We start from the raw sequence: 26,089 nt of genomic DNA on the forward strand, positions 1-26,089 counted from the left end.
CGCCCTCGTGACGCGCTTGGAGGGATCGATCACGCCGTACGAGGCAGCCTTGGTCAGCGACTCGGGCGTGCACGGACAGAACGTCATGGTGTATGTGCCCCTCGTGCGTGCCGCTTCTGCTGCTAATGTTCGCTCTGTCTTGGAATGCTGTGATCTCGGTGTAGGTGTTAAGTAGGCCAGCGCGCCCATGTAGAGATGTGCGGGAAGCGTCGTGGGGGAGTGTTGCAGTAAGCGCACTCCCCACTCGTGGCTTGGAGTCCGCCGGAATAAAAAAAAAGTGGCACATGGCACGTGGCGCTCAACTCAATCTCTTTTTCTTCTCAAGCGTTTTCTGCGCGCGGCTTCTTGTTTGACTTTTTCAGAGTCATCACTCAGACGACCAGTGACGACGAGCGCTATCGAAAGGGCCTCAAGTCCAGTGACTCGACCCTGTCCTCGTTATCGGTCGATATTGAAGAAAAAGGACGCCAAAGCGAGCTGTATGCTTCATCGCATCGCTCTGTCCGTATCACGACGACGAATCTTTGCCTTCAATCCTCGACAGTTGCCCAGTCACAATCTATTTAGCCGCACCATCATGTCGTCGCCTCCCGTGAATGCGCCCCCCAAAAACGCGGCCGACGATGCGACACCACAGGCTCCTGCTGCCAATGGGTCCACGACTGCCGCCGCCACTGCAGACGGAGGTGCTGCTCCCATCCTTGGACCCGATGGCAAGCCCATGACAAAGAGCGCCGCAAAGAAGGCAGCAAAGGAGGCTGCTGCCGCCGCCAAAAAGGCCGAGAAAGAGGCGCTAAAGGCACAGAAAACCCCAGCGGCTGGTAGCGGGGCCAAAAAGGAGAAGGTGAAGAAGGAGCAAAAGGTCGAGCCGGAATGGGTTAACAACACTGTTGCGGGCGAGAAGAAGGACCTGTCGCAGCCGATGGAGTCCGGTTACAATCCAGAGCACGTCGAGCAGTCTTGGTACCAGTGGTGGGAGAAGAGGCAATTCTTTACGCCTCGACCCATCACGGCCGAGGACCCCTACGATGAGAAGAGGACCTTCGTCATCCCAGCACCACCGCCAAACGTCACCGGTGCGCTCCACATCGGCCATGCTTTAACCATTGCGATTCAGGACACTCTGGTCCGGTTTTACCGTATGAAGGGGTATCGTGTACTCTTTTGCCCTGGATACGACCACGCAGGTATCTCGACCCAGGCCGTTGTCGAAAAGAGATTGGCAAAGAGTGAGGGAAAGACGAGGCATGACTACGGCCGTGAAGGCTTCCTCGAAAAGGTCTTTAGCTGGAAGGACCAGTACCAGGCGCACATCGGCGGGCAGATGCGGAGACTCGGTGCTTCCTACGACTTCACCCGCGAGGCCTTCACCATGGACCCGCCGAGGTACAAGGCCGTGACGGAAAACTTCTGCAAGCTGCACGAGGACGGCATCATCTACCGCGCCAACCGGCTCATCAACTGGTGCTGCTTCCTTCAGACTACCATCTCCAACCTCGAAGTCGACCAGAAGCAGCTCAACGGCAGGACTCTGATGAACGTTCCAGGCTATGACTCCAACGAAAGGGTCGAGTTCGGTGTCATCATCTCCTTTGCCTACCAGATCGAAGGCTCTGAAGACAAGATCATTGTCGCTACCACTCGTATCGAGACGATGCTCGGCGACACCGCCATTGCCGTCCACCCAGATGACGAGCGGTATAAGCATCTGCATGGCAAACATGTCATTCATCCATTTATTGCCGACCGAAAGATCCCCATCGTTGCCGACTCGATTGCCGTCGACATGGCTTTCGGTACGGGTGCTGTCAAGATCACACCGGCCCATGACCCCAATGACTACGACGTTGGCAAGAGGCACAATCTCGAGTTCATCAACATTCTCAACGAGGACGGCACACTCAACGAGAATGCAGGCGAATTCAAGGGTATGAAGCGCTTCCACGCCCGTCGAGCCGTCCAGGAAGCTCTCAAGGCCAAGAATCTCTACATCGAGACAAAGGACAACCCCATGACGGTGCCCGTTTGCTCGCGATCGGGTGATATCGTCGAGCCCGTCCTCAAGCCGCAGTGGTGGGTCGACTGCAAGCCTCTGGCCAAGCAGGCTGTCGAGGCCGTTGAGAAGCAGGGTATGATCATCACTCCGGATGTCTCGAAGCGAGAGTTCTACCGGTGGATGGAGAACATCCAGGATTGGTGCATCTCGAGACAGCTCTGGTGGGGCCACCGCGTGCCGGCATACTTTGTCGACATCGAGGGCAAGGAGCAGGACCACGATGACGCCAAGAACTGGGTCGTGGGCCGCACAGAAGCCGAGGCGCACTCGCGTGCCGAGAAGGTGGCTGGACAAGGCGTCAAGTTCACCCTTGTCCAGGACGAAGACGTGCTCGACACCTGGTTCTCCTCTGGTCTTTGGCCCTTCTCGATCATGGGGTGGCCGGAGAAGACGGATGACATGAAGTACTACTACCCCAACTCGCTCCTCGAGACTGGCTGGGACATTCTCTTCTTCTGGGTCGCGCGCATGATCATGCTCGGCGTCCACCTGACTGGCTCGATCCCTTTCAAAGAGGTCTTCTGCCATGCCATGGTCCGAGACGCACACGGACGCAAGATGAGCAAGTCGCTGGGCAACGTCATCGACCCCATCGACGTCATCCAAGGCATCAGTCTCGAGGGTCTGCACCAGAAGCTTCGCGAAGGCAACCTCGACGAGAAGGAAGTCATCAAGGCCACCCAGGGCCAGAAGAAGGACTACCCCAAGGGCATCCCTCAGTGTGGAACCGACGCCCTGCGCTTTACCCTTTGCGCATACACGAGCGCCGGCCGAGACCTCAACCTTGACGTCTCGCGCGTGGAAGGATACCGCAAATTCTGCAACAAGCTCTGGAACGCCACTCGCTTTGCGCTCCTCAAGCTCGAGGGCGACTTCCAGCCTGCTGCAGACGAGAAGCCCACAGGCCGCGAGTCGGCTGTCGAGAAGTGGATCCTCCACCGACTCAACGCCGTGGCCGAGGAGGCGAACCGAGGACTGGAGGAGCGAAATTTCATGTCAACCACCGGCGCTATTTTCAACTTCTGGCTTTACGAGCTCTGCGACGTCTACATCGAGGCCATCAAGCCCATCACCGATGCCAGCGCAGAGCCTGCGGCAAGGGCCTCAGCCCAAGAGACGCTTTACACGTGCCTGGATGCTGGTCTCCGTCTCCTCCATCCATTCATGCCTTTTGTCACCGAGGAGCTCTGGCAGCGTCTTCCCAGGCGTGCCTCGACGCGGGATATTGAGACGATCGCCCTGGCCTCATACCCCTTCCCAATGAAGGAGCGACAGGACGAGGCCGCTGCGCAGAAGTTCGAGAATGTCTTTACGACTGTGCGAGCGACCCGGTCGGTAGCTAATGACTACAACCTCCTCTCTAAGATCCAGATCTTCCTCGAGTCCAACGATGCCGAAGTCAGGGACAACCTCGAGGCGCACAGAGACATGATCCTGACGCTCGTCAAGGGCTCGCAGTCGCTTGAGGTCGTCGATTCGTCTGCCAAGGTGCCGCCAGGCTGTGCCGTCTCGTCGCAGCCCCAGCTCAAGACCAACATTCACGTTCTCGTCAAGGGCCTCGTCGACATCGACCGAGAGGTATCCAATCTGGACAAGAAGATCGAGGTCAACCGGCAGGCGCGGGAGAGGGCTGTCCAGATGACGCAGAAGGATGAGTGGAGCAAGGCACCAGAGGAGGTCAAGCAGCAGCAGATTGAGAAGATCAAGACGTTCGACGAGGAGCTGGGAGCGCTCGAAGCTGCAAAGAAGAACTTTGAGATTATTAGAGGAGACTGAGAGCTGGGCCCCTTGTCATGTAGCTTGACTCTCACTAGTTTTGTCGGTCGAATGCCCATAATTTTAGAATGCCCATAATTTTAGAGAGCAGTTTGAGCTTATTCCGAGTTCCGAGCGTGACGCGCACTGGCAAGCAGCAATGGGAGAGGAAGCTTTGAAGCACAGACAGAAGGGGGAAGGCGACAACGACAACGACGACGAATCATGGCAGAGGGCGAGGATGGCAGGAGGACACCGTCGACGCCACCTGTCCCTACCTCTTTCCCTCTGCTAGACAATGAGGCCCCTCTGGACTTATCTTCAGCAGCCTTTGCCTCTTCGTCTGCGTCAGCAGGCAGCGGACCGACGGCCTCCTTCGACGTCGATGCGTTCCTCGTCTCGCACGCCTCGTCCGGCACCTCGCTGGCATCTCTGACGGCACGTCTCTCGCAGCACGCGGTCCAGCTCCAGACTCGGCTCGAGGACGTCGTCGAGAGCGACTTTCGCGGCTTTGTCAATCTCGGCTCGGCGCTCAAGGCTGAAGGTCCGCGAATCGCCCGGCTGGACTGGAAGGTCGCCCGTGCCCCCGCTGCCCCTGCTGAAGATGACGAAACAGGGGCTACAAGGAAGGCTTCTGTTGGAGAAGGGGCCATTGAGCCACACGATCGTGTGGGCAGTAATCTCGGGCTCGATCTCGTCAGGGAGGATGTCGTGCATGCGCGCGACCGGCTGAGGGCGGCCGAGGCAGAAGTGACAGAGGTCATGAAGAGGCGAGAGGCGGTCAGGGACAAGAGAGCGTCTTTGGAGCTGCTGGTTGGATTGGGAGAGTCGCTGGCGCGGCTGGAGAATCTCCTAGATATGGAGCAGAGGGACGCTCCAAGGCAAAGACGAGCGGAACGAAGAAGGTCGAGAGCGAGAAGCCGGGGCGATGAGGCCGACGAAGAGGCAAAGAAAGAAGAGTCACACGGGCAAAGAGAACAAGGAAGCGATGAAGAGATCAGCGAGCCGCAGCAGAGCGCAAGATATTGGCAGTCGTTCCAGGCCATTAATGACGAGCTCAACGGAGGTCTGGCAGTGGTCTCAGACGATGAAGACTCAGAAGCGGATGAGCAGGACTCGGACGAAGGATACGCTGCTGGAAGCACAGTCAACGGAAAGGTTCGACGTCCAAGCCTTGCGAGAAATTTGTCAAGCAACGATGCCAAGCCCCACCGCAGGCGGTCTTCCGCGCTGCTCTCGGGTTCTCGCGGAGCAGCTGCCATCGGGCGCGACCTGCATTCGTATGGAAGCACCACAATCTCAGGAGATGGAAGCCAATCTTACGAGAACGGGATCTCGGACCTATCACAACAGGCCAGCTCCACGACCTTGCCAACTCGCATCGCCCGTGCCTCGTCTGAATACAATGCGCTGATGTTTCTCCGCCAACGTGCTGTCGAGCAACACCTCGTTGGCTTTGTCGAAGCGCACGAATTACGGCTACAGAGAGCGAAAGATTGCCTGAAGGAGTATCTCGCCAAGCTCGTCAGTCTCCTAACGGAATTCCAAGGATCTTCCTTGCTTGTTCCTCCAGCTCATGAAGAAAACAGCGAAGACACCAACGCGTTGTTGCGGTCATGGAGCCACGCGCAGAACAAGGAGGAACGGAAGAAAGAGCAGGAGTCTTGGCTAGAGCTGGCACTGTCGACGTGGAGCAAGTTGGGTGCTGCGAGAGAGGCAGAGGAAGCGATCCGAGCCTCACTCTTCGACCCTTGGGCGAACGAGGTAAGTGATCACGGCCTTCGCGATGAGCGCACACCAGAGCGGCACTTTTCTTACTCCCTTTCACACAGACGATACATGCCGGTGTGCTCTCAGATGCCTCTGCTAATGGTGTTGTGGGGAATGGCATTGGCGCCGAAGACGGAGCCCGTTTCCAGGATGCCATGGCTCGCCTAGAGGACTTTGACGGCCAGACTCAAAGAAGGGCATCCAGCCTGATCAATCTCTACCGGCGCATCTTGGCTTTTGTGGCTGGTACAGGCAGCACCGTCAGTCAAGTCGCAGAGAAGGTGCTCCTCGGATCGCCACATCCGGTACCTTCAACTGCATCCACCTCGCAAATGCTGGAGAAGGAAGATAGGCCTTGCGACATCTATGTCAATGTCGTCTGCGACAGCATCTGTACGCGTCTGATGGACGAGCTCGGGGGACAACTCTTCTTCGTTGGGCGACCCGAAGTATTCCATCGAAACTTCAAGGCGACATCTTTGTTCCTGGCCTCATTGGAGCGTTTGGCGCCCTCGAAACGAGCCGCGGCAGCCTTTCGAAGTAGTCCGGTCAACTTGGCGTTACAGAAGCGATGGCAATTGCCCGTCTATTTCCAGATGCGCTTGCGAGACGTCGTATCACGTCTAGAGAGTCGTCTAGCGGCATCATCGGGACCAAATAACTTTGGTGTCCCGACTGCGATTGGGGACGATGAGATCGAGGCAGCGTCACACGATCCACCAAGGATGATTGCCACAGCCGCTACATTAACAGCATTCGTGGCGCCGTGGAGAGAAGAAAGCCACATTCACGAACTAGTACCAAGGCAGTGGAGGTTAAGTTTACAGGTTCTGAGTCGATACAAGGCCTGGCTTTACGACGAGGAGCTTCCATCCGATCTCATGGCCCAGCATTCCGCTGCTTTAATGTCCCTGAACAAGTCTTCGTCGAGGGGCCATTCGCGGACAGGAAGTGCCGGCGGATATTCGACGCCACCACCCAGCACTGTCATCAGTTCTCCAGTCAGGTCGGGCACGCCGACTGTCGGTGTCGACGTCGAGAGCCAAACGGCGCATGATGATGCCGCGCTCAAGACGCTCACGATTGTGGCAGCCGATGCAGCATGGCTGCAAAATCGAGTCGAGTCGGCCTTTGAGAAAGTGATTGTTCCAAAAATCACTGCCGTCGACGGGGAAGGTTGCCAGGATCGCGACGAACGAGCTTCGGCCGTGATTGAGCACCTCGGAAAAACGCTCGACGGGTCCTTCCAGCTCCGTCGGGCTCTCGTTCCTCTGCTCGGAAGTCGAGTTCAAGCGATTCTCAAGACAAGATGCGCAGAGCCGCTACGATTGGTCCGGTCTGTCTCGACGCAGTACCGGGGAGGAAATGCACCCTCCTCCTCGACGGAGCCGTCCTATTTTGTCGGACAATTCTTGCGACCTCTGAGGATGTACCTCGGTAGAGCCGAGCGCAACACGCATCAGCACCAGCACAACCAGCAACAACAACAGAGGCCAGCCAAGACGGCGGCACAGGAACTGAACACCGAGACCAGGAGTCTGTGGGCTCAGATCGTCGTGGAAGACTTTCTCGAGAGGTACACCCAAAGCCTGTACACCATGAACAAGAACTTCGAGTCGTTGAGACGGCTCAAACGGCCGGGTGCTGGGGGAGGCGGGGGTGGAGGAGGGGGCATCATGAGTGGTCTCTTCGGCGGGGGAACAAAGGGAGCAGGCCAATCGAACAACGATGCAGAGGCAGAGCGCATGTATCGGCAAATGTCGACCGACGTCGACTGGCTTGCTTCTGACGTAGAGGAGTGGGCTCTACCGCTCGAACAGGGTGGCGTCGATACGAGGATCGATACCTCGTCAGTCAGCTGGCAGAGGCTCAAAGAGGCGGCAAAGGGCGCAACTGGTGACTAGACCGGGCAATGACAATGTGTTGAAAGGAATGTTGCAAGATTTGCTGCTTGATTCTCTCTGAAGAGAAAATGACTACTACTATTACTAACACTACTGCTACCTCCGTTTACGGCTTTCGACGCTTGCTAGGAGGAAAAAGAGCGTGTGCGATATCAGACCGCACCGCTCTGACGACGGCGTTGCTGAGTCCTGTCTTTGGGTGTCACCTGTTTCCTCTTCTTCTCCACGAGGAATTCCTTGGCGGTGCTGGCGGAACATATCCTCCTTTCCTGTCTCGCATTGCTCTCCGAAGCGCTTGTCAGCGGAGATTCCGGCGGACTCAAGCAGGGCGCATTGCGACTGGCCAGGTTGTCCAGCTCCTCGATGCTTGTCTTCTTCTTGGGCCGAGAAGCGGCAAGCTCCTGCTCCTGTTGCGCCTGCTGCTCCTGTTCAGCCAACATTCTCCTCGCCCGCCTTCTTTTTCGCTTTTCCTGCCGCTTCTTGTCTTTGATCCGCCTCTCGAGATCTCTCCTTTCTTGCTCTCGCTCTTCCTCTTCCTTTGTCCAGCCTGCCCGTTCGCGCTTTCTGGCTGCACGCCTCTCTTGCTTTCGAGCTTCCTCGTACCGATCTTTCTCGCTAGGGGCATTGGCCATGGCGACCATCCCGGTGGCTTCTTCGTACGTTGGCATTGCGGCTGCCGCAGCTTGGTTGGTACTCCGCCGACGCGGTTCTTTGATCCTTCGGCCCTCAAGCTTATCGATCTGGGCCCTCTCGGGTCTCGATACTTCGGCTCTTGAAGCTTCCACTGCTGCAGAGGTCTCTGCAGACGAAAGGGTGAAAGAGGAGGAGTCGTTCTCGCGAGTGCGGTACGAAGGTGGATGGCTGTTGCTACTCTCTTGCCCCCGGACCGTCGACCGACTCCTAAGAGAAGAGGAAGAAAGGGATTCCTTCTCCCACAGGTTTCTTGTCCTTGTTTTTTTGCCTCCCTCCTTCACGGCTGACTGATCGTCGTCGAGGTACTGGTCTAGAATAGAGCTCATGCCTCCTTCGTCCTCCTCTTGAATATCGTCCTGTTCCACAGCTTGACCTTGAGTCAGCCAGCTCTGAAGCGTCGTTGTTGCAATGAAATGCGGTCGGATGCTCGGCACCCTCTCAACGTTGCTCTGCCGTTGCTGCAGCTCTTCCTCCTGTTGCTGTTGGACGACACCATCCAGGAGTTTTCTCGAACTGACTTTGTGCTGCTCCTTGCTGGCTTCATTCGCAACAGAGTAGAGGAATGTCGAAGCGATTGAGCCATGGCGGCTGAGCACGGGAGGAGACAAAGGCTCCGCCATGGTGCTGGCCATTTGTACCCAGCGTTGGATACCTCCACCACCTTGCCCTTGCTCCACTTGCAGGCCTCCGAATTGCAAAGCTCGGCCCTGCTCGAAGAGTGCCTGTTGACGCTTGAGCTCAGCCAAAGTAGGCGCTCTTGGTCCCTCGGATCCAGGAACACCCCCTCCCTGAAACGACATTGGCTCCTCCCGCTGTTCATGGCGCTGTCGGTGCCAAACGGACCCAACACCTGCCAGCCCTGGCGTTTTCGGCGTGCCCATGAACATGGCTGCAGCCGGTGTGGCCAACGGTCCCGGCCCGTAGGCCAGGTGCACAGGCGGAGCTGGGCGCGTCTCTTCGATGCTCGTCGCATCACATAGCAACATCCTTCTCGGCTCCTTGGGTCCGATCCGTTTAGCCATGGGAAGATCGCGGTCCCTGCCTCCAATGGTGCCCTCGAAATCCGAGTTGCAGTCGTTGCCATTGCTTCGGGTTGCGGCTGCCTTTGTAGCATTTAGCCTCGACGCTGTGTTGCTCCGGCTTGCCACATTCCGCAGAGAGGTAGGCAAGACGTGTAGAGAGCCCGAAAGGACCGAGAGTAGAACGCTGCCACTGCTCGACGAGTTCTGCTGGCCACGTCGTCTGTTGACCGAGTCCATCTCTGCTGGTGTTGCCGGAGCGTCGACGTCGTCAATGCCAGCGGGAAACTCAGCGAGGCTGCCAGAGCGGTGCTGGAGAAGCCGCTGAACAAATGTCGGTCTCCTAGCGGGAGGCAAGCCAGCCGCCTCAACGTCCTGATTATCCTTGCCCTCACCTTGCAGAACAGGGACTGGGCTATCGTAAAGCTGCCAACCTCGCGCGCCCTTTTCTGCCTGCTGAAACGTTGGTGCGGGTCTCTCGATCATGGCCGCCCCGACGACTTGGTCTGCATGTCGGAAAGTCAATGGCAGCTCGGGCATGTGCGCCAGCTTGTCTCCTCCCAAGACATCGCTGTCTTTTGCCAGATCTCTTTCTGTGCGGCTTTGTCTCTGGGACCGGTCCTTCTTTAGTTTCGGCAAGGGACTGTAGAGATCCTTGGACTCGTTGATCTTGCTTCGCCGTTTTTCCGCCGCCGACAAGATCGAAGATGAATCACTGGCGGAAGCCGATTCCGTTGCAAAGACACCCCTGTTTCCGGTGGGACTCCAACTCTTTGCCTTTCGACGGTCTTTCCCACCGCAGCTCCCGCGTCGACATAGCCAGGCGAGCGAGCCAACGAACATGGCAAAGAGCACGACGGAGAAGACGACGACGACGAGCTGAAGTGGAATGTTGTGCTTGATGGACAAATTGCTGTTGGAGGTGCTCGAGCTCGACGGAGATGGGGCTGCATCGTCGCGCCTGTCGATAGACGACGGTGAAAGCCATGCTTGTTGTTGCTGGTGATGCGGGAGAGTGGTGGCGGCTTCGACAACGACACTTTCCACCTGCACATAGATGGCCAGCGCCGTTGCCGTTGCAGCGCTCTTGACCTTGCGCTTCAGTGACTTGGACTCGGGCGCCGATCGCCAGCGATTCGAGAAGAGTGATGAGGCAGGTCGTCCTCTTGGTACTCTCCGCCGCGCTCTTGTGTCTCTGGCTCGTGTGGTCTCAGCGCTGGGCGGCTCGTCAAACAGCCGTCGGAGTTCCGCGTGGTGTTGTGCGCCGATCTCTGAAATGATCATCATCTTTGATGACGACGGCGCTGAAGCCATGTCCGATGTGCTCATCCCGGTGACCTCACTGTCCGCCGGCCTTGGCGATAGTAGTTGTAGGTAGTAGATTCGTCCGTCAAGCCGAAGCAAGTCGAGCCGGTGTAGAAATAAAACGAACCAGTCGTATGGTGGTCTAAGAAAGACGCCGATTTCGAATAAAGCGACCCCGACACAGTCAGGGTCTCAACGGCAAAGGAGAAGAAGAAGGGGGAAAGGGGGAAATGGAGGAAGGTGGTGTCGGCTCCAGCTCCAGGCCGAAGTGATGGACGAGAAAGAGAGGGATTGCGGCAGTGCTCTCCATCGTCTATAAGTTTTCCTGCCGATAATGCGCTGACTGCACAGTAGAAGTTAGAAGTTTTCCCCGCTCCATGACGGTCATGAATTCTCCGATTTGGCAGTTCTACCTCAATTGGCCTGCCCTGGAGGTCCCAGACGATGAGGGTGATATGGCGCGTCCAAAGTGTTGGTCTCGCGAAGTGTTCCTGTGGAGAAGTCTCTAGATTGACGCGTTCAGTCAAAGACGTTGCATTTTCTGCATTCAAACACGTCTCATGATGCTTCGACCGCAGTCACCGCGAACATTTTTCATGGCCGTTTCCCCGATGAGAAGATTGGCGGCTTGGTACAGTAAGACTCTATAAGACTTTCATCATCACTTTTGTATGAATGTAGGGGAGGGTGCTTCAAGAGGATGGTGGCGTTCAATCACGCCATCCCTGCCACTGCTCCATCGACTTGAACTTGAAACGGATGGCCTGCGCGCCCATCTTCTTTCCCTGGTCAAAGGCTGACTTGAGTTCGGCCTGCGATACGACATCCTCCGTGTCCATCTGTTTGCCTTCTCCTCCCTCGCATGAGCACGCCTTGCAGCAGTCGAACGAATCGTGCCAAAACTCGTCCGACAGGACGCACGTACTGCCGTGGTAGCCCAGCAGCATGATTTTCCAGTAGGACCAGTTTGCTTGGCGAAGACGCTTGCTGATTGGTCCCCAGTTCCAGAGCAGGTTGAAAGGGGAGCACAGCGTCCAGTGGTCCTCCGTGGGCGGGCAGAGGTATGTATAGCGCTTTCCTCCTTCGCGCCAATTAACAACAACGGCCATTCTCTTGCGGTCAATCTTCTTGATGTGGCCCATGAGGCTCTTGCACGCCAAAGTGCTGCTTGCCAAGCTTGATTCGAGGAGTTCAAGGCGACCACCAGGCAAGGGCGCGTCGCTCAGATCGGCCATGTTGCTGACAAATTGTACCAAGTTCTGCACTCCTTCACCATCTGTCTCTGGGTCGTTTTGCCAGTCAAGACTGGTATTGAAGCACAGCATCTCCATAGAAGGAGCTCGATTGACAGTCAGCCAATCTGCAACCTCGTCGAGAGGCTGATTGACAGCCTGCATGTGCAACACACGAGCTTTGGGCCAGATAGGAGGACCTTTGCTGTTGGACTCTGTGAGCGTGAATCCGTTAGGGTAATACTCGTTGTCGCCTTGGCAGCAAGCTATTGCGAATAGATGGCGTACACATGAGCCCTTTATTCGAACAGAAACGTCAGCTCACTCACCACAGCCAATAGGAGTGCATTCGAGCTGTGAGATAAGAGCCTGAGCTTGTCGTGGCCTCCTCCTTTCTGAATTCTTCACTCACCTTGATCATACGCAGATTCTTGTGGCTGGGAAGCTCGAAGACATTCTCTTCGTCGATAGGCGCGCGCGGCGGGCTTAAGAGCTCCAGGACCTGCAGATTTGGAAGCAGTTCTATGATGGCTGCGAGTGACCCAAGCTCAAAAGGATTCTTGACGAGTAAGGTGCGAACGTGATGCCGATATTTTGTCGTCGTATAGATGGTCCTCATGAACTTCTTGAATTGAAGACCTCCCTTAGCGAGGTGAATGCTTCTGTAGAGGGGACCGAGGGAAGCGCGCGCCCAAGTGCGGCTGACCAGGGCACAGCGGCACAACGACTGGAGTCTGTCACCTGTGGTGGCGGCGTACTGGATGATCTCTGAGACAAGCTCGAGCGTGGTTAGGACTTCGATGATTTTTGATGAGAATGGACTGACGGTGGTCGCCAGTGAGATGTTTCCTGAGACATTCTTCTCGACAGAGACATTCGCTTCGCTGTCTTGAATTGAAGCTGCGTGCAAGGGGATGCCGTCGGCTTGGGAAGGTTCTCCTACTCCATTCTCAGGTGTGGTGTGAACTCCGCTGTCATTCTCTTCGTCGCTGCCATCATGGAAGCGATTTTCCCCACCAGTAGTCGTAAATGGCGCAGTGGGAACTTCATTGATCTGTTCGTCTGCTTGATCTTGACCCTGATCTGCTTGAACTCCAATAGCCGCTAACGTAGCGCTTTGATGAGCTTCAGCTTCTGCTTGAGGTCCTGGTAGCTCTGCTACTCCTAGCACTTCTTGTTCGCCGGTAAGCTGTGCGACCCCAGTGTCCTCTCGCTCCGTTGCTCGAGGACCTACCGCCGCTTTTTCCATCTTCGCGAGCGAGACGTGGTGACGAACGGATTGGCGCGTCTTTTCCCTATTCTCAATGGCTTGTAGCTTATACGTCGAAGGTCCTTGTCTGTTCAGAGGAGGCTCTCACCGCTTTCTATCTCCCGTCGCCACGTAGGGGAGATGCGGTGTCAAGGGGATGGAACAGTGCGCAGTAGAGGAAAGGCTGAGGACGCAATCCGCGCTCGGACCTCTCGCTTCTCCCATGTGAACCGCGCGGAAAGAATTGTGGACCGCGCGCATCCCTTAGATATGGCAAAAGCCTCTTGAGGCCTTTCCTACAACTGATCCCCTTCGCTCTCGCTGCTCCTGTGCTCTTAGACATCGGCGAGACTTCTTCAAGACTAGCTCCGCCAAATATCGAATTACATACATGCACCACATACAATCGAAGCCTAAATAAGAGATGGTATGCGCCATGGCCTGCACGGAGCGCAAGGTGTTGCTCTGCACAAGCTGAGTCTTAAATGAGAGGAGCGCGTCTCAACACGTGGATCTCTCGCCTCCACTCCATCACCATCTTTGTTCCTTCATCGGCGATGACTGACCGGCACCCGGGAGCGCCTGCGTCTGGACCCGGCGGCGGCAGTGGGGGACCGGGGAACCTGAGAGACTCGCTGTTGAAGGCGAAGATTGCCAAACTTCCGCATCTGCCTGCCGTTGCGCCTCAATCATCGATGGCCTCCTCCTCTGGAGATGTCGAAGGAGAAGAAGAAGAAGAAGAAGAAGAAGAAGAGGAGGACGGACTGGGCTCGCTACCTTCTTCTTCATCGAAGCCCGCCAAAGACCGTTCGAAGCCCTTCAGAAACTGGAAGGACGACTTCAGTCCGATTCCCGCAGACGACTGTTTCGAGTCCGCTCTCGAAGTAGACGTTGGGGAAGGTGAAAAAAGGGCAACCTTTAGAGTGTACTACACCCCTCCGCGCATACCCACGGCGGCCCCAACATCGAAGCCGGGCGACAAGACAAGAAATCAGTCAGCTGATGCGGATCTCGAGACACTCAAGCCGCCCGCAGTTGATTCCGATGACTCCGATGAGGGAGATACGAGCCTCGGCAAAGGACCTCCCTCGACTGGCACCGTCTTTCTGCTGCACCATGGCGCGGGCTATAGCGCATTGTCGTTTGCCCTCGTCGCAAAGCACATTACCAAATCGACAAAGGGGGCTGCCGGTGTGCTCGCCTTTGACTGTCGAGGGCATGGTCGAACCATTCATGCCTCGCCCACCGAAACGAACGCCCTCTCCCTCGAGAATCTGACCAATGATGCCCTCCTCATCCTATCGAAGCTCTTTCCCGACCCGAAAGCCCAGCCGACACTGATACTGGTGGGACACAGCATGGGCGGCAGCGTCGTTGTGTCTCTGTCACATGCCCTATCTTCACTCGGAAAGGGTGCTGAAGAGAACGTGGCAAGACCAAGAGTGGCCGGGGTGGCCGTCCTGGACGTCGTGGAAGGAACGGCCATGGCGGCCTTGCCGTCGATGAAGACGATTGTGGCTGCTCTTCCCAAAGGGTTCGACAGTGTCGAAGATGCGATCCGATGGTACGTCGATAGCGGCACCATCGTCAATGCCGAGAGCGCTCGTCGAAGCGTAGCAAGCCTGCTCAAGAAGAACGAGGCCTTTGCGCCTTCCTCTGCTCTGGCTCAAGAAGAGGAAGAAGAAGAAGCGATGGAGGTCATCTCCTCGTCCGACTCGGACATGCAAAAGGACGACAAGCCACATGCGCTCATCTGGCGCCACAACCTCCTCGCGACAGAGCCGTACTGGATATCGTGGTTTTCATCAATGTCGGCTCGCTTCCTCAGCGTGCCATGCGCGCGCCTGCTTTTGCTGGCCGGCACAGACCGGCTCGACAAAGACCTCATGATCGGACAGATGCAGGGCAAGTACCAGCTCGAGGTCTTCATCGACGTGGGCCACAGCCTGCAGGAGGACGCGCCAGAGAGGACGGCGGACTTGCTTGTCGGCTTCTGGAAGAGGAACGAGATGGTCCTTCCGAAGAAGGCAGGCGCGGCAGGCATGACAAAAGTGCCCTTCCGCAAGGTTGGGCAGTAAAGTCGGGTCAGAGGTTCTCTTCTCCTGCATCAAGCCGTTGAAGAGACGTGAACTGATTGTCATTAGAGATGAACCAAAAAGTGCCCTTGATCATAATTACAAGCCCTCGATTGTAAGCAGTATTGTCTGTTGATGGGATGTATACTTGTATTGGGATGTTTTGATGGAAAGTCGTCGTCATCATCACGGTCGTCATTGATTTTGTTTCGTCGACACCGCCTTTGCGACCGTGGTGCATCGCAGTCATCACTATTGTCCAGGCAAAGAGCTCCCCTGAGCGCGTTGGACCGCATTGGTGATGCTGCGGATCCACTGGTTGGCATCGCCGCTCGGATCTTCGTAGACGTAGCTTCTTGCAGGCGTCTGAACGATGAATGTCCTTGCGCCCTTTTGATCGAGTCCGCTCAGGAAGTTTGGCAAGAGATCTGCTGCTGCATTGGAAGCTTTTATGGACGTCGTGGTGGAGGTGTTCGGCGAGGAAGGGTCGGGCGCAGCTGCTGCTGGCGATGAAGAGGAGTCACGACGACGGAGCGACGAGGAGATAGCCGAAGGCAGAGAGTCCCTCCTCAACAGAGGTCCTGTCGCTGTCGTCGACGTGTTTGAAGCAGCAACGACGGCGGCCAGGTTGTTCGCGACGACATCGTCTTGCGAATTGTTGGAGGACGGCCCATTCTGCGGAGAGTCGGCGGCAAAGGCAAAGCTGGGACCAGCAGAGCTCTGCCGTCTCATCGACGCTGAGTTGGGCCCAGAAAAGGGAATGCTCGCGCTCAAGAAAGCAGGAACGGCCAAGATGACCTCGCTCTTGACCTTGAGCTGATCATTGGTCTCCTTAACGCAGAGGAGTCTTGGGAAGTCTGTCAAAAGCAGCTGGCGCTTCTTGCTGTTTGTCCTAAAAGCACCCGCCTGGCGATGAAGGATGGGTGCAGCATAAAGCAAGGCTTCGTGAGGCAGCAGCAACGCAGCCCAGCTCATGTCTGCTGCCGACGAGGCAAACGTCCTGTCGTCAGGGGCGGTAGTTGAGGTGGTGAAAAGGGGCGTTCGAGAGGATTTGGAGGCGCGAACCGTCGCGTCGTTGCCAGCCCCGCTCGAAGTGCTGGCGCTTCCGATGGACAGGTGCTGCGACAGGGGCACTTGCTGAAGTAACCTGCCGCCACTACTGCCCGAGGCCGTCGGACCAAAGGAAGAACGATGAGTTGGGCCACGAGGAGCTCGACCACCATCATTGTTGTTGTTATTGTTGTTGCTACTGCTGCCACTGCTGCTGCCCGTGATTCCCGCAGCGATACGCATGATGTTGCTGCTTCGCTTGGCGCCCAGCATCCTCTCAGCCATCGCACTACCTGTGCTGAATCCTCTTCGACGAGGGCTTGGAACTGAGTCTGAGATCGACGAGTCGTCGTCATCTGCATCGTCTTGCGCCTGTCGTCGGACCTCTGCCAAATCGTTGCTGTTCTGGGAGACCCGGGAGGAAGGGTTGCCAGACTCGGTCGTGACAGCATCGTCGTCGTCGTCATCATCATCATCATCGCCCTCCTCTCCTTCCTCTTCTTCGTCCTCTTCTTCCTCTTCGTCCTCCTCGTCGCCGTCTCCCTCGACGCCACCCCACGCGATGCCCTCGAAGGCGCTCGACTGGGATGCATTGGCGGACCTGATCGGCTGCGGTCTCGCGTATATGCCCACCTTGAGCTCTGGCGCCGGCTCCTTCCAGATGCCCTTCCAATTGACACCCTCAAAGAACTTGTGCCCTTTCATCTCGTCGATGCTGAACCGCTTAGCTGCATCCAACTGCAGCAAACCCTGGACGAGATCCTTCGCATCCTCTGGGAACGCGTCTACGAATTCATAGTCGCCCTTGATGATCTTCTGAAACGTCTGGTATTCGCTCACGCCCTTGAACGGAGGTCGACCGCAGACAATCTGGTAGACGACGCAGCCAAACGCCCACAGGTCTGACCGCTCCGTCACCGACTTGTCCGTGAGCAGCTCCGGCGACACGTATTCTGCCGTGCCCACAAATGAGCTGGCCCTCTCTTGCTCCTCGTTGGCTGCGGGAGTCGCCGTCGCTGGCTTGTTGGGACCCTTCTTCTTGATCTTGGCCGAACCAAAGTCCGTCACCTTGACGCGCATCTCACCGTCGAGCAGCACGTTTTCAGGCTTGATGTCTCGATGCACAATGCCGGCGGCGTGGATGCCCTCGATTGTGTCGAGCAACTGGGCAGCATAGTAGCGGCTGCAGGCCTTGTCAAACGAGCCCAGCTTCTTGATGAAGCTCAGCAGCTCGCCATTGGGCGCGAGCTCCAGCACAAAGTCTGCCGAGAATGTATGCATGTCAGCACAATTTGACTACTCTGACAGCAATCCACAAAGGACAAAATCACAGCCTACTCTACTCACAGAGAGAATTTGAATCCTGAAACGTCCAGTAGAGCGTAATGACGCCCGGATGCCTGATGAGGAGGCTGAGCGCCTCCTTCTCGACATTGACGTACTTTTGCTTCTTTTCCTTGAGGATGTGGACCTTGTCGAGAATCTTGACGGCATAGACCTTGGCACCCTGCCTCTGTGCCCTGCGCAGATCCGCCTTGGATGTCTTGCCGACCATGGCGGCCAGGGCTGTGTTGCGCTGGTTGGCGCCCTTTGCTAGCGCCGCGGACGCAACGGACGGGTCATTGGACGTCGACGAAGACGGTGTGTGGACGCCACCGCTGCCTGCCGAGGCAGGCCTAGACTGGTCAATGGAGAGCAGGTCCCACGCCTGAATGACGGTCGAGTAGGACCCCTCGCCGAGAATGTCACCGAATTCAAAGTCGGACCGCACCCTCGTCGACCTGGCTGCCTTTAGTGCTGGTGCAGGCTCCCCAGAGACCTTGGTGGGAGTCTGCCCTGCGATGATGCTGGGGACTGGTGAAAGCCTGCTATTGGGCGTTCCAGGAATCGCAGCGGCCACCGACGAAGCTGCCAAGCTGGGCATGATGAATGGGTGCTTGACGGGAGCCTTGACCTGGGCGTCGGGATCAGAAGCCAGAGATATGGCTTGCGAAGGCAAGCTCGCATCCGATTCCTCGCCCTTGCTTACCGCAATTGACGGCGCCTTCGACCCCTGCTGTGGCCCTTCCACACCACCTTTCGCGGCCGCCATGCCGCTGCGCTGGTGCCTCTCTTCCTCAGAAACCTCCTCGTGGATGGTCTCCCCGGGTGCCCGCGAGTCTCGGTTGTTCGGATTGAAGCTCAATCGATCATTTGAGTTCTTGTTCCGTTGCTGCTGCTGATCCTTGCCTTCTTTGGCTTCGGCGTCAGCATCAGCATCCGAGACAGCCACGCTTGGCATCTCGGACGCATGGGCATTCGAGGCAGCATCTGCTCCCTTCGACGGCAGCTGCTGCGACATCATCGCCGTCGGGTTGGACGCTCGGCCCGTCTCTCCGGCACCTGCGAAGGACAGGCCTTCTCTGGAAGGGGTTGCCGTATTGACCTCGGCAGGTGACGAAGGTGAGCGCTCTGGCGACTTTGACCCGGGCGATTTGGCATCGGAAGGCGAGCGCCGACGCGGCGAGAGGGCAAACATGGGCGTGGCCTCGCCGCTACTGCCAGAGTAGGGTGGTATCGACGTTGGAATCTCGAGCCTGAGCTGCCCTGCCGCCGGACTCGAGGGGCTTCCCGGTGACGACGTCGATCCGCTCCGCATCGGCCGACCGCTCCAGTAGGCAGAGACGCCCGAGTTTTCATCCACCTGCAAGTCTCTGCTCCTCGACCGGGAAGGGCTGCCTGAGCCGTGCTGCCGTGCTGCTGCGTTCCTCGACGAGGACTCCTCGTCTCCTGCTGCTGCGCCTGCGCCTGAACCCTGGCTCCTTCGCTTGCTCATGATGCTCTCGCTCGTCATCGCCCTGAACAGTCCCGGTCTCTTTGCCGGTGGGGAAGAGGGAGCGGGCAATTCGGCAGGCGAGACCGCACTGCTGCTGTACCGATGTCCGGCCGTCGCAGCCGATCTAGGCTTCGCGGTAACAAGCGTGGACGAGATCGACGTAGAGTGGGGCCGACCAGGGATGAGGAACCCTTCATCGATGGATGAACCATGCAAAGAATTTGGTGTGGGAGACGAGCCCGGATTGGGCCCGCTGGGCTCGGCCGGTGGCCTCGCAAGACCGGCTTCAGCCTCCAATCGAACCTGCTGAGCGGGTGTGATGGAAGGCGAGCTGGCAAGTGGCTCTCCGTCTTGGCTCAGAAAGGGTGGGACAGGCGAAGCAGCCAGTGGCGACGGAGAACGCAGGGGTGTATGCTGCGTCGAGCCGCTTGTCTGGGCGATGCGAACGGCACCAAAGAGGTTGGTGAGGCTGCCAAAAGAGTTTGGCCTTCGCGCCTGTGGTCTGACAGGAGGCGACGAGGGCGAATGGGAACCGCCAGAGGGGAATTCGACGGTAGCTCCCTCCTCGCTCGTAGGGCTCACTTTGGGAGCCGGCGAGCTTGCACTGTGGAAGCCATAGATGTTGTTGGGAGACGTAGGGGCGCCCATGATGCCCGGCGAGGGTGGTGGCCCTGTGCCCGGAGGGCCTGGGGGGTGCTTTGGCACGATGAGGGGCGCATTCGTCACGCTGCTCGTGCGCATCATCGCCATGGACGGGTCATTGTCGCCAAAGTAAGACTTGGCCGCCCTATAGGAGGTCTCGGGGCTGAGGCGCGAGGCTTGGAGCAGCGGCACGTTGGAGGAGCTAGCGGCGGCAGAAGAGGACATGAGTGCGTCTGACCTCGCAGCAGCCATCGTTGCCGACGTGGGCGAGGCAACGATGGAGGAATCGACGGATCTTCGCTCTTCGTCGAGCAGCCTCGGCGCGGGTGACGAGCTTCTGGGCATGGCCGATGACGATGACGAGGACGAGGAGGCGAGAGCACTGGCAGCCTGTACATGCACATTCGTCAGGGGCTTGAGGCCCAGCTTGCCTGCCCTCTTGGCCAGCTTCGTTCGGATGCCGGGCTTCTTTTTAGCGCCGCTACTGCCTCCTCCCACGCCTCCTCCTGCTTGGTCAAGGTCCTCATCGGCACCGTAAATGCGCCTTAGCTGGTCGGCGGCGCCGGCGGAGCGAGTGACTGCGATGGTATTGAAGGAGCCAGGAGGCGGGAGGGGCCGCTGCCCGCTTCTGTTGATGCCCATCCCTGGCGCATTGCGATAGTGCCAGTCGTCGGAGGGGCCCTTGGGAAGGAGGCGTGCCTTGGCCGTCGTCGCGCTGACGGAGTGGGTATGCCGGGACTCAAGATCCAGTGCCATGGAATCGTCGTTTGGCAAGCCTGCGCTCCTCGGCGTGTCGTCGAGCTCGACTGCTTCGCCGGCCCAGGCTGGGCCCGGGTGCCGCCGCTGAGGCGCGCCTGCCGATCGTGGCGCAGAGGATGAGCCAGACGCATTGCCGCCGCCGCCGCCGCCCCCCCTGACATAGCCTCCGAAGCCGGTCCTTACGTTTCCCAGGGGCGCGGCTCGGAAGGGGACGGCCTCCATGCTGCTCGTGCTCGTGACGCTGCTGACGCTGCTGACACTCTTTGCGCGGTCCAAGCTGGCGCCTCCCTGGCTCAGCGCGCCATCCTCGCTGGCGTCGCCACCACTGCCAGCACTGGCCTGCCGCCTGTAGAGGGACGTCTTGCTCTGCAGAGGCAGGTGAGACCGACTTGACGACGCGCTCTGGCTGCTCGCGCTTCCCAGATGGGAGCCGGCCGGCGACAGAGGCGAGGGGACCACACCACGCTTGCTGCCGTCCCTCTGCAGGACAGAAGCCGCGGCAGTGGTGGTCGCATTAGCCGAGGCGCGGGGCGATGGGAAAGAGGCAGAAGGCGGAGCAAGAGGAGGCATGCCTGGCAAGGGCGAAGACGAGGCCGAGGCAATACTGCTTCTGTTCGAGGCGCTCGAGACGCTTCGCGGTGCCGATGAACTCGTACCCGCTGCTGTGGCCGTGAGCGGTGGGAAGCGCTGGGGCAAGGGACTCGAGTCGGAGTGCCTGGCTACCTCGTCGTCCTCCGAGGCTGAGGGCATGTAGCCGACCGAGTCTGCATCATCGCGCTCGTGCTCCGACGCCTGCCTGGAGAGGATCCCCGGTCTGTTTCGCGGCAGCTGGCTCGACGATGGTCTCGAGGAGGGTCCGAGAGCAGCCGGCTTGCGAGGTGCTGCCGACGCGAGCGCGTCTGAGGCCGTCGAGGGGCGCTGCTGCTGCTGCTGCTGCTGGCCATCACCAGTCGTCATCATCGGCACGCCACGGCTGTCATCCCTGGGTATGGCCGAAGCCATTGGGGCGCACGGGCGTGGCCCAGTTTCAGCTCCTGTGCCCCGACTCGTGCTCCTGCTCCGGCTCTTGCCTCCTCTTCTCCTGCTCCTACTCCTGCTCTTGCTTCTGCTACTGCTCCTGGTTCTGCTCGTCTCTGCACTCCCCTCGCTCGTGCAGCTCGTCGTCCTCAGTGGTCTTTGTGTTTGCCGAATCAGAGCCTACGACGCCAAGCCAGGCTTAGCCAAGCCGAAACGAGACGACGGGCAGTCGCTGTGGTGCGCGTGGTGGCTAGGCGGCCAACAATGGCGGCAAGCAGGCAAGAAGGCGCGAGAGAGCAAGACGACCAGCGCAGCGGCGCGGTCGGGCCGATTGGAGATGGGCGGACGCGCAGGCGCAGGCACAGGCACAGGCGCGCGTGGGCGGGCGAACAGGAGGTCTGGCGCAGGCGGGCGAACGCGCGCACCGAAGTCGATCGAATGGAGAGAGTGAGAGAGAGAGAAGGCGATCCGATCTCGAGCTCTCTTTAGTGTCCGTTGTTTGTGTGCACTCCTACTCCAGCTGGGGACTCTCCTTTCCCGTCGTCGTGTCGTGGGTGAGCCGCTTTGCTTCTCACCTCTGCCTCATGGCAAGCAACCGTCCGACTGCTGCTGCTGCTGCTGCTGCTGCTGCTTAGCTGTCGATGCCCACGTACGGCCGTCGTGGAGTAGTTGCCTTCCGGTGGCTTTTCTTTTTTCGCCCTTTCGCCCGACTCGAGCACCGATGGCGTCCTAATTACTCTGGTCAAGTAACTACACTACTACTTGACTAGTAACCTTTAGTAGTAGCCAAACTCGCATATGCAGACCGGACGGAATTTCTTACGTCTTGGGTTTCTATTTATTCCCGGATCGAGAGTCGAGGCCCTTATGTCCTCGGCTCACCTCGCACACATATGCGATGCGCCCTCTGTCAGATTGATCAACTCTGGATCTGCACTAGTACTACTACTCAATAATCCTGGTACACGCTGCATACATACTCCTAGCTGGACAAAAAGCAGGGCAGTCATTCCTACTTTTGGTATACGCGAAAAAGGCTGTGCAAAACTAGCTTCAGGGTCCTCAATAACCCCAACTAGCCCGCCGTATCCGACGCCCTCCCCGCGAAGGCGGTGCAAAAGGGGGGAAAGGGCTGATGTTTGAGCAGTCTTGGACCCTGACACCAACGCAACTCGATCAACCCTCCAGAGAGAAGAAAAGGGGAAGTGCAAACGCGCGATTAGCTCATTGCTCCCTTTGAGCACCAGGTCCGTCTATCTATCAATGGGTGGGCTGCTGCTGCTGCTTTTGCTTCTGATGTTACAAGTGGTACAGTGGGACATGGGCAACGTCATCGTCCGCAGAGGTGCTTCTCGATGAGACGCAGTGGCACATAGAGAATCGCACAGACTGCAAAGCCAAGCTCGAATCCCTGATTGAGCGGAGAGTAAGAGAGAGAGGGGGGAGAAAGAAAGTCATGAGCACGGAAACATAGGCCAAAATGAATTTAGAGGGTCAGAACTCACGAGGTCGCCACTCTTCTTTGCAATCGGGCCCGAGAACCAGGCCTGGTCCATCGAGGGAATGACGAGGCCCAGGCTGAGAATGGCTGCGGCCAGCGCTGCGATGCCCGGTGGCAGGCGTCGCCAGTCGGACCACGCGGTGGCGTCGTAGCGGCTGAAGTCGCGCCTGCGAATGACGACGTGCTCCATGAGGACAATGGCCACAAAGAGCGAGGCCCAGTAGCCCAGCACATAGACGAAGTTGGACAGGGTGACGTAGAAGTGGTCTGCGCCGACGATGGCCAGGGGCAGCGTGATGGCGACGGCAACGACGGGCCAGATGAAGCGGGGCACGTAGTTGAAGAAGGGCAGGAGCGTCTGGAGGGAGATGCCAAAGGAGTAGAGCGTCGCAGCAATGTTGCCAATGGCCGAAAGAGCCAGGAGGGTGGTGAGGAAGCGGCCAAAGTTGCCGGCTCCACCGGGGCCCGAAAGAATGACGTCAAAGAGGGCACCGTTGCTCGTCTCCAGTGCCGAGCTCCAGGCCGGGTTGTCGGTCGAGGAGACGGCAAAGGCTGCGCCGAGCATCATAAAGGGTGCCGTGCTGAGGAACAGGCCCAGAAATACGGCCCAGAAGATCTTGTATGGGCTAGTGTCTGGCCGCATATAGTGGGTCACATCTGAGGCGAGGCTGGACCACGAGACGAGGTAGCCGGCGACGACTGCACCCATGCCCAGGATGCCTCTGGCGTTAGGTGCTGGATCGTCGGCAGGTATGTGGAGTCCCTGTGGGCCAGTGCCGGCGATGCCGATGAGCACGACGAAGCAGACGAGGACGGGGGCCCAGAACCAGCGCTCAAAGAGGTGGAGAATCTTGATGCCAGAGAAGGAGACGAGGAGCGAGATGACGGCAATGATGACGATGCCCACGGTAGACGACAGGCTGTCGTCCTTTGGCACGGCCGAGAGCGTCTGGCCACCGAGGATGGAGTTGAGGACCATGAAGCCGATCATACCGATGCAGTTGAGCAGGCAGGCGAGGCAGGCAGGAAAGTAACCCCACGAGTACCTCGACTGGACCATCTGCCGCATGCCCAGCTTGGGCCCAAAGGTGGAAAAGTACGCAGCGGGCAGCGAGAGAAGTGCGCTGAAGAGCAGGATCGAGACCTGGGAAGTGACCATGCCGATGCCGAGCTGGGGCGCCAGGGTGCCACCGGAGAAGGAGAGCACGTTGACGTTGGCACTGAACCAGATCAGGCCGGGGCTCCACCACTGGGTGGCGGTGCGCTGGTGGGGAGCAAGCGGCTGGATGCCCACGCCCTCGATGCTGTAGCGGGAGAGCCGCACGGCGATGCGATGGAGCCGACGCAGGAATGGGCTCGACTCGACCCTCCGCTTCTGATCCGGGTCCGTCAGTGCGGCCAGCTGCGTCTCCGACTCAAACGAGGAGCCGCCCTTGTTCGTATCGCCATCGTCGCGGTCCGCCCTGGCCTCGAAGTCGCCTTTTTCGCGGTCCATGGCCTCTGCTCCGCTCTCTTCCTGCTGGTCGGGGGCCATCGTGATCCGACCAAGGCGATGCTTTATCTCGTCGTCTTCCTCGGCGAGTCACCGGTGGTTTTTCTTTTTACTTTATCGGGCAGGGTCAAGAATTTCTTCGCAAGCCACTCATCTCTTTCGATTTCCAATTGCCTGATTTCCATGCCTCTCGGCCGGGAGCGTCCAACTCAGCTCTCTTCGGACGTGCTTTCAAAACCACGTCGGGGGATTCAATGCGCTAGACCCGGCCCACCTTTGTTTCCCCCACATGCGAAGCTAAAAAATAATGTTGTTGTTCATGCCCTGATCGGCCACTGTCTTCTATTTCCTCGACTGCCCTTTCACACGGAGGTAAGAGGTCCTTCCTTTTCCTCCACCACCACCACCACCACCACAAAGAAGCCCCAATCCACGCCTGACCCCCTTTCCATCCTACGACATGTCCCTCGAGATCCCAGCATCGCCCGCCGGGCCAAAGGGCACCTACTTTGAGAGGCCGTCCGACTACTCGACCGCGCTCGACTCGGCTCGCTCGCTGCTCAAGGAGCTCGAGACATCCTCGGAGTGGGAGGAGATGCCCGCTCGAGAGGAGGTGGAGCTGTCCAAGATTGTCGACACTGTTGATGCGGCGGCGATGCCCATCACGCGCGGCTCGACGCTGGTGGAGAATGCCACGCCCCAGCAGGTGCTTGCCGCCCTCCAGCTGCCTGGTATCCGCAAGAAGTGGGACCCGAGGCTGGACGAGGGCCACGCCGTCCGGCGCTTCTCCCAGACGTCGTACGAGGTGTACAGCGTCATGAAGAGCCCCAGCTACTTTATCTGGGCCCGCGACATTGTGGCCTGCCAGGAGACATGGTGGGGCGAAAAGGCCGAAGACGCTCTCCTCGTCCAGGTCTCTGTCACCGACGACGAGCGGCTCCCCGAGGCCGGCAGCTACCAGAAGAGCAGGACGAGAGCGACCGTCGACCTCAGTGGGTGGAAACTCGAGAAGTCGGGAAACGACACCAAGATTACCTACGTCGTCAAGGTGGGCCCTTTCTCTTGCTCTTCTTCTGCGTTCTTCTTTCCTTTCGACGCTGATGATGTACCTCCCCTAGGTCGCGCTCAACGGATCGATCCCCACGGCAGTGGCGCAAACGCTCGCCCTCGAGACACCCATGTGCGTGGGCCGTGTCCGTGATGTCTACTACCAGAACGGCCACGTGCCCTACGATGTGACGCCGGCCAACAGCCCCGAGTCCAAGCCCGAGACGATGAAGACGGTGTCGGTGACGCAGACGTTTGAAGACGATGACGACGAGAAGCGCTGGACGGGCTACTACGCCGCACAGGGCGCCGAGACGTTTGCGATTGCCTACGATGGCGAGCGCATGTATGCCTCGGGCGTCAATGTCAGCGTCGCGAGCGCAGAGGACAACGACGTGAGCGCCATCGAGGCCAGCGTCGACGAGGCCAACAAGGTCATCAAGGTTAAAGTGCCTGATTCGATCGCCCAAGGCACGACGTTTGAGATTGTCACTGTGCCCCAGTAGAGACGGTCGTTCCCCTTATGATCCGGACGCCCTCCAGCTATACACTTACTACTGCCACTGCTGCTGCTTCTGCTGCTATCTCTGAGGTTGAAATAGTGAATTGAAATGGAATTGCCTCTTTTTCTCTCATCGACGCACGGAGCATCCGAAGCATCCATCTTTTAGGACGCGTTCTGCTTTCGTCGTTGTCGCAAGGGGGAGA

General features: G+C 58.3%; 9 protein-coding genes across 9 annotated transcripts; 5 read left to right on the forward strand and 4 right to left on the reverse strand.

The window, feature by feature from the left end:
* Positions 1–353: 353 nt before the first annotated feature.
* FA10DRAFT_269513 (putative VAS1-valyl-tRNA synthetase) lies at positions 354–3,920 on the forward strand. Its single transcript, XM_025522786.1, has one exon. The coding sequence runs from the start codon at positions 578–580 to the stop codon at positions 3,830–3,832; it is 3,255 nt and encodes a 1,084-aa protein (XP_025374755.1). The 5' UTR covers positions 354–577; the 3' UTR covers positions 3,833–3,920.
* Positions 3,921–3,973: 53 nt separating this feature from the next.
* On the forward strand, positions 3,974–7,561 carry FA10DRAFT_188760 (COG2-domain-containing protein). Its single transcript, XM_025518356.1, has 2 exons — positions 3,974–5,575; positions 5,644–7,561. Exons 1-2 carry the CDS (start codon positions 4,037–4,039, stop codon positions 7,483–7,485), a joined length of 3,381 nt encoding a protein of 1,126 aa, XP_025374756.1. The 5' UTR covers positions 3,974–4,036; the 3' UTR covers positions 7,486–7,561.
* Positions 7,562–10,703, reverse strand: FA10DRAFT_188734 (hypothetical protein). Its single transcript, XM_025518355.1, has one exon. The coding sequence runs from the start codon at positions 10,524–10,526 to the stop codon at positions 7,638–7,640; it is 2,889 nt and encodes a 962-aa protein (XP_025374757.1). The 5' UTR covers positions 10,527–10,703; the 3' UTR covers positions 7,562–7,637.
* Positions 10,704–11,182: 479 nt separating this feature from the next.
* FA10DRAFT_297210 (hypothetical protein) lies at positions 11,183–12,983 on the reverse strand (the record flags this gene model as incomplete). Its single annotated transcript, XM_025524520.1, has 4 exons — positions 11,183–12,000; positions 12,064–12,088; positions 12,147–12,923; positions 12,969–12,983. 4 exons carry the CDS (start codon positions 12,981–12,983, stop codon positions 11,213–11,215), a joined length of 1,605 nt encoding a protein of 534 aa, XP_025374758.1. The 3' UTR covers positions 11,183–11,212.
* A 526-nt stretch (positions 12,984–13,509) lies between these two features.
* FA10DRAFT_269516 (alpha/beta-hydrolase) lies at positions 13,510–15,219 on the forward strand. Its single transcript, XM_025522787.1, has one exon. It carries the CDS (start codon positions 13,541–13,543, stop codon positions 15,059–15,061), a length of 1,521 nt encoding a protein of 506 aa, XP_025374759.1. The 5' UTR covers positions 13,510–13,540; the 3' UTR covers positions 15,062–15,219.
* Positions 15,220–15,343: 124 nt separating this feature from the next.
* FA10DRAFT_213228 (Pkinase-domain-containing protein) lies at positions 15,344–17,900 on the reverse strand (the record flags this gene model as incomplete). The annotated part of the gene is made up of 6 exons (XM_025518468.1): positions 15,344–15,626; positions 15,677–15,733; positions 15,795–16,191; positions 16,663–17,370; positions 17,456–17,619; positions 17,743–17,900. Coding segments are annotated over 6 exons (1,767 nt in total), but the record flags the coding sequence as incomplete, so codon positions are not given.
* A 4,085-nt stretch (positions 17,901–21,985) lies between these two features.
* Positions 21,986–22,640, forward strand: FA10DRAFT_188903 (hypothetical protein). The gene has a single exon (XM_025518357.1). The coding sequence runs from the start codon at positions 22,140–22,142 to the stop codon at positions 22,482–22,484; it is 345 nt and encodes a 114-aa protein (XP_025374761.1). The 5' UTR covers positions 21,986–22,139; the 3' UTR covers positions 22,485–22,640.
* Positions 22,283–24,424, reverse strand: FA10DRAFT_276420 (hypothetical protein). Its single transcript, XM_025523317.1, has 2 exons — positions 22,847–24,424; positions 22,283–22,752 (listed from the first exon to the last, which is right to left on the reverse strand). Exons 1-2 carry the CDS (start codon positions 24,374–24,376, stop codon positions 22,672–22,674), a joined length of 1,611 nt encoding a protein of 536 aa, XP_025374762.1. The 5' UTR covers positions 24,377–24,424; the 3' UTR covers positions 22,283–22,671.
* A 192-nt stretch (positions 24,425–24,616) lies between these two features.
* Positions 24,617–26,006, forward strand: FA10DRAFT_269518 (Bet v1-like protein). The gene is made up of 2 exons (XM_025522788.1): positions 24,617–25,382; positions 25,453–26,006. Exons 1-2 carry the CDS (start codon positions 24,795–24,797, stop codon positions 25,885–25,887), a joined length of 1,023 nt encoding a protein of 340 aa, XP_025374763.1. The 5' UTR covers positions 24,617–24,794; the 3' UTR covers positions 25,888–26,006.
* Positions 26,007–26,089: the final 83 nt, after the last annotated feature.

Source organism: Acaromyces ingoldii, assembly GCF_003144295.1.
Source record: "Acaromyces ingoldii strain MCA 4198 unplaced genomic scaffold FA10scaffold_7, whole genome shotgun sequence".
Classification (NCBI taxonomy): Eukaryota; Fungi; Basidiomycota; class Exobasidiomycetes; order Exobasidiales; family Cryptobasidiaceae; genus Acaromyces; species Acaromyces ingoldii.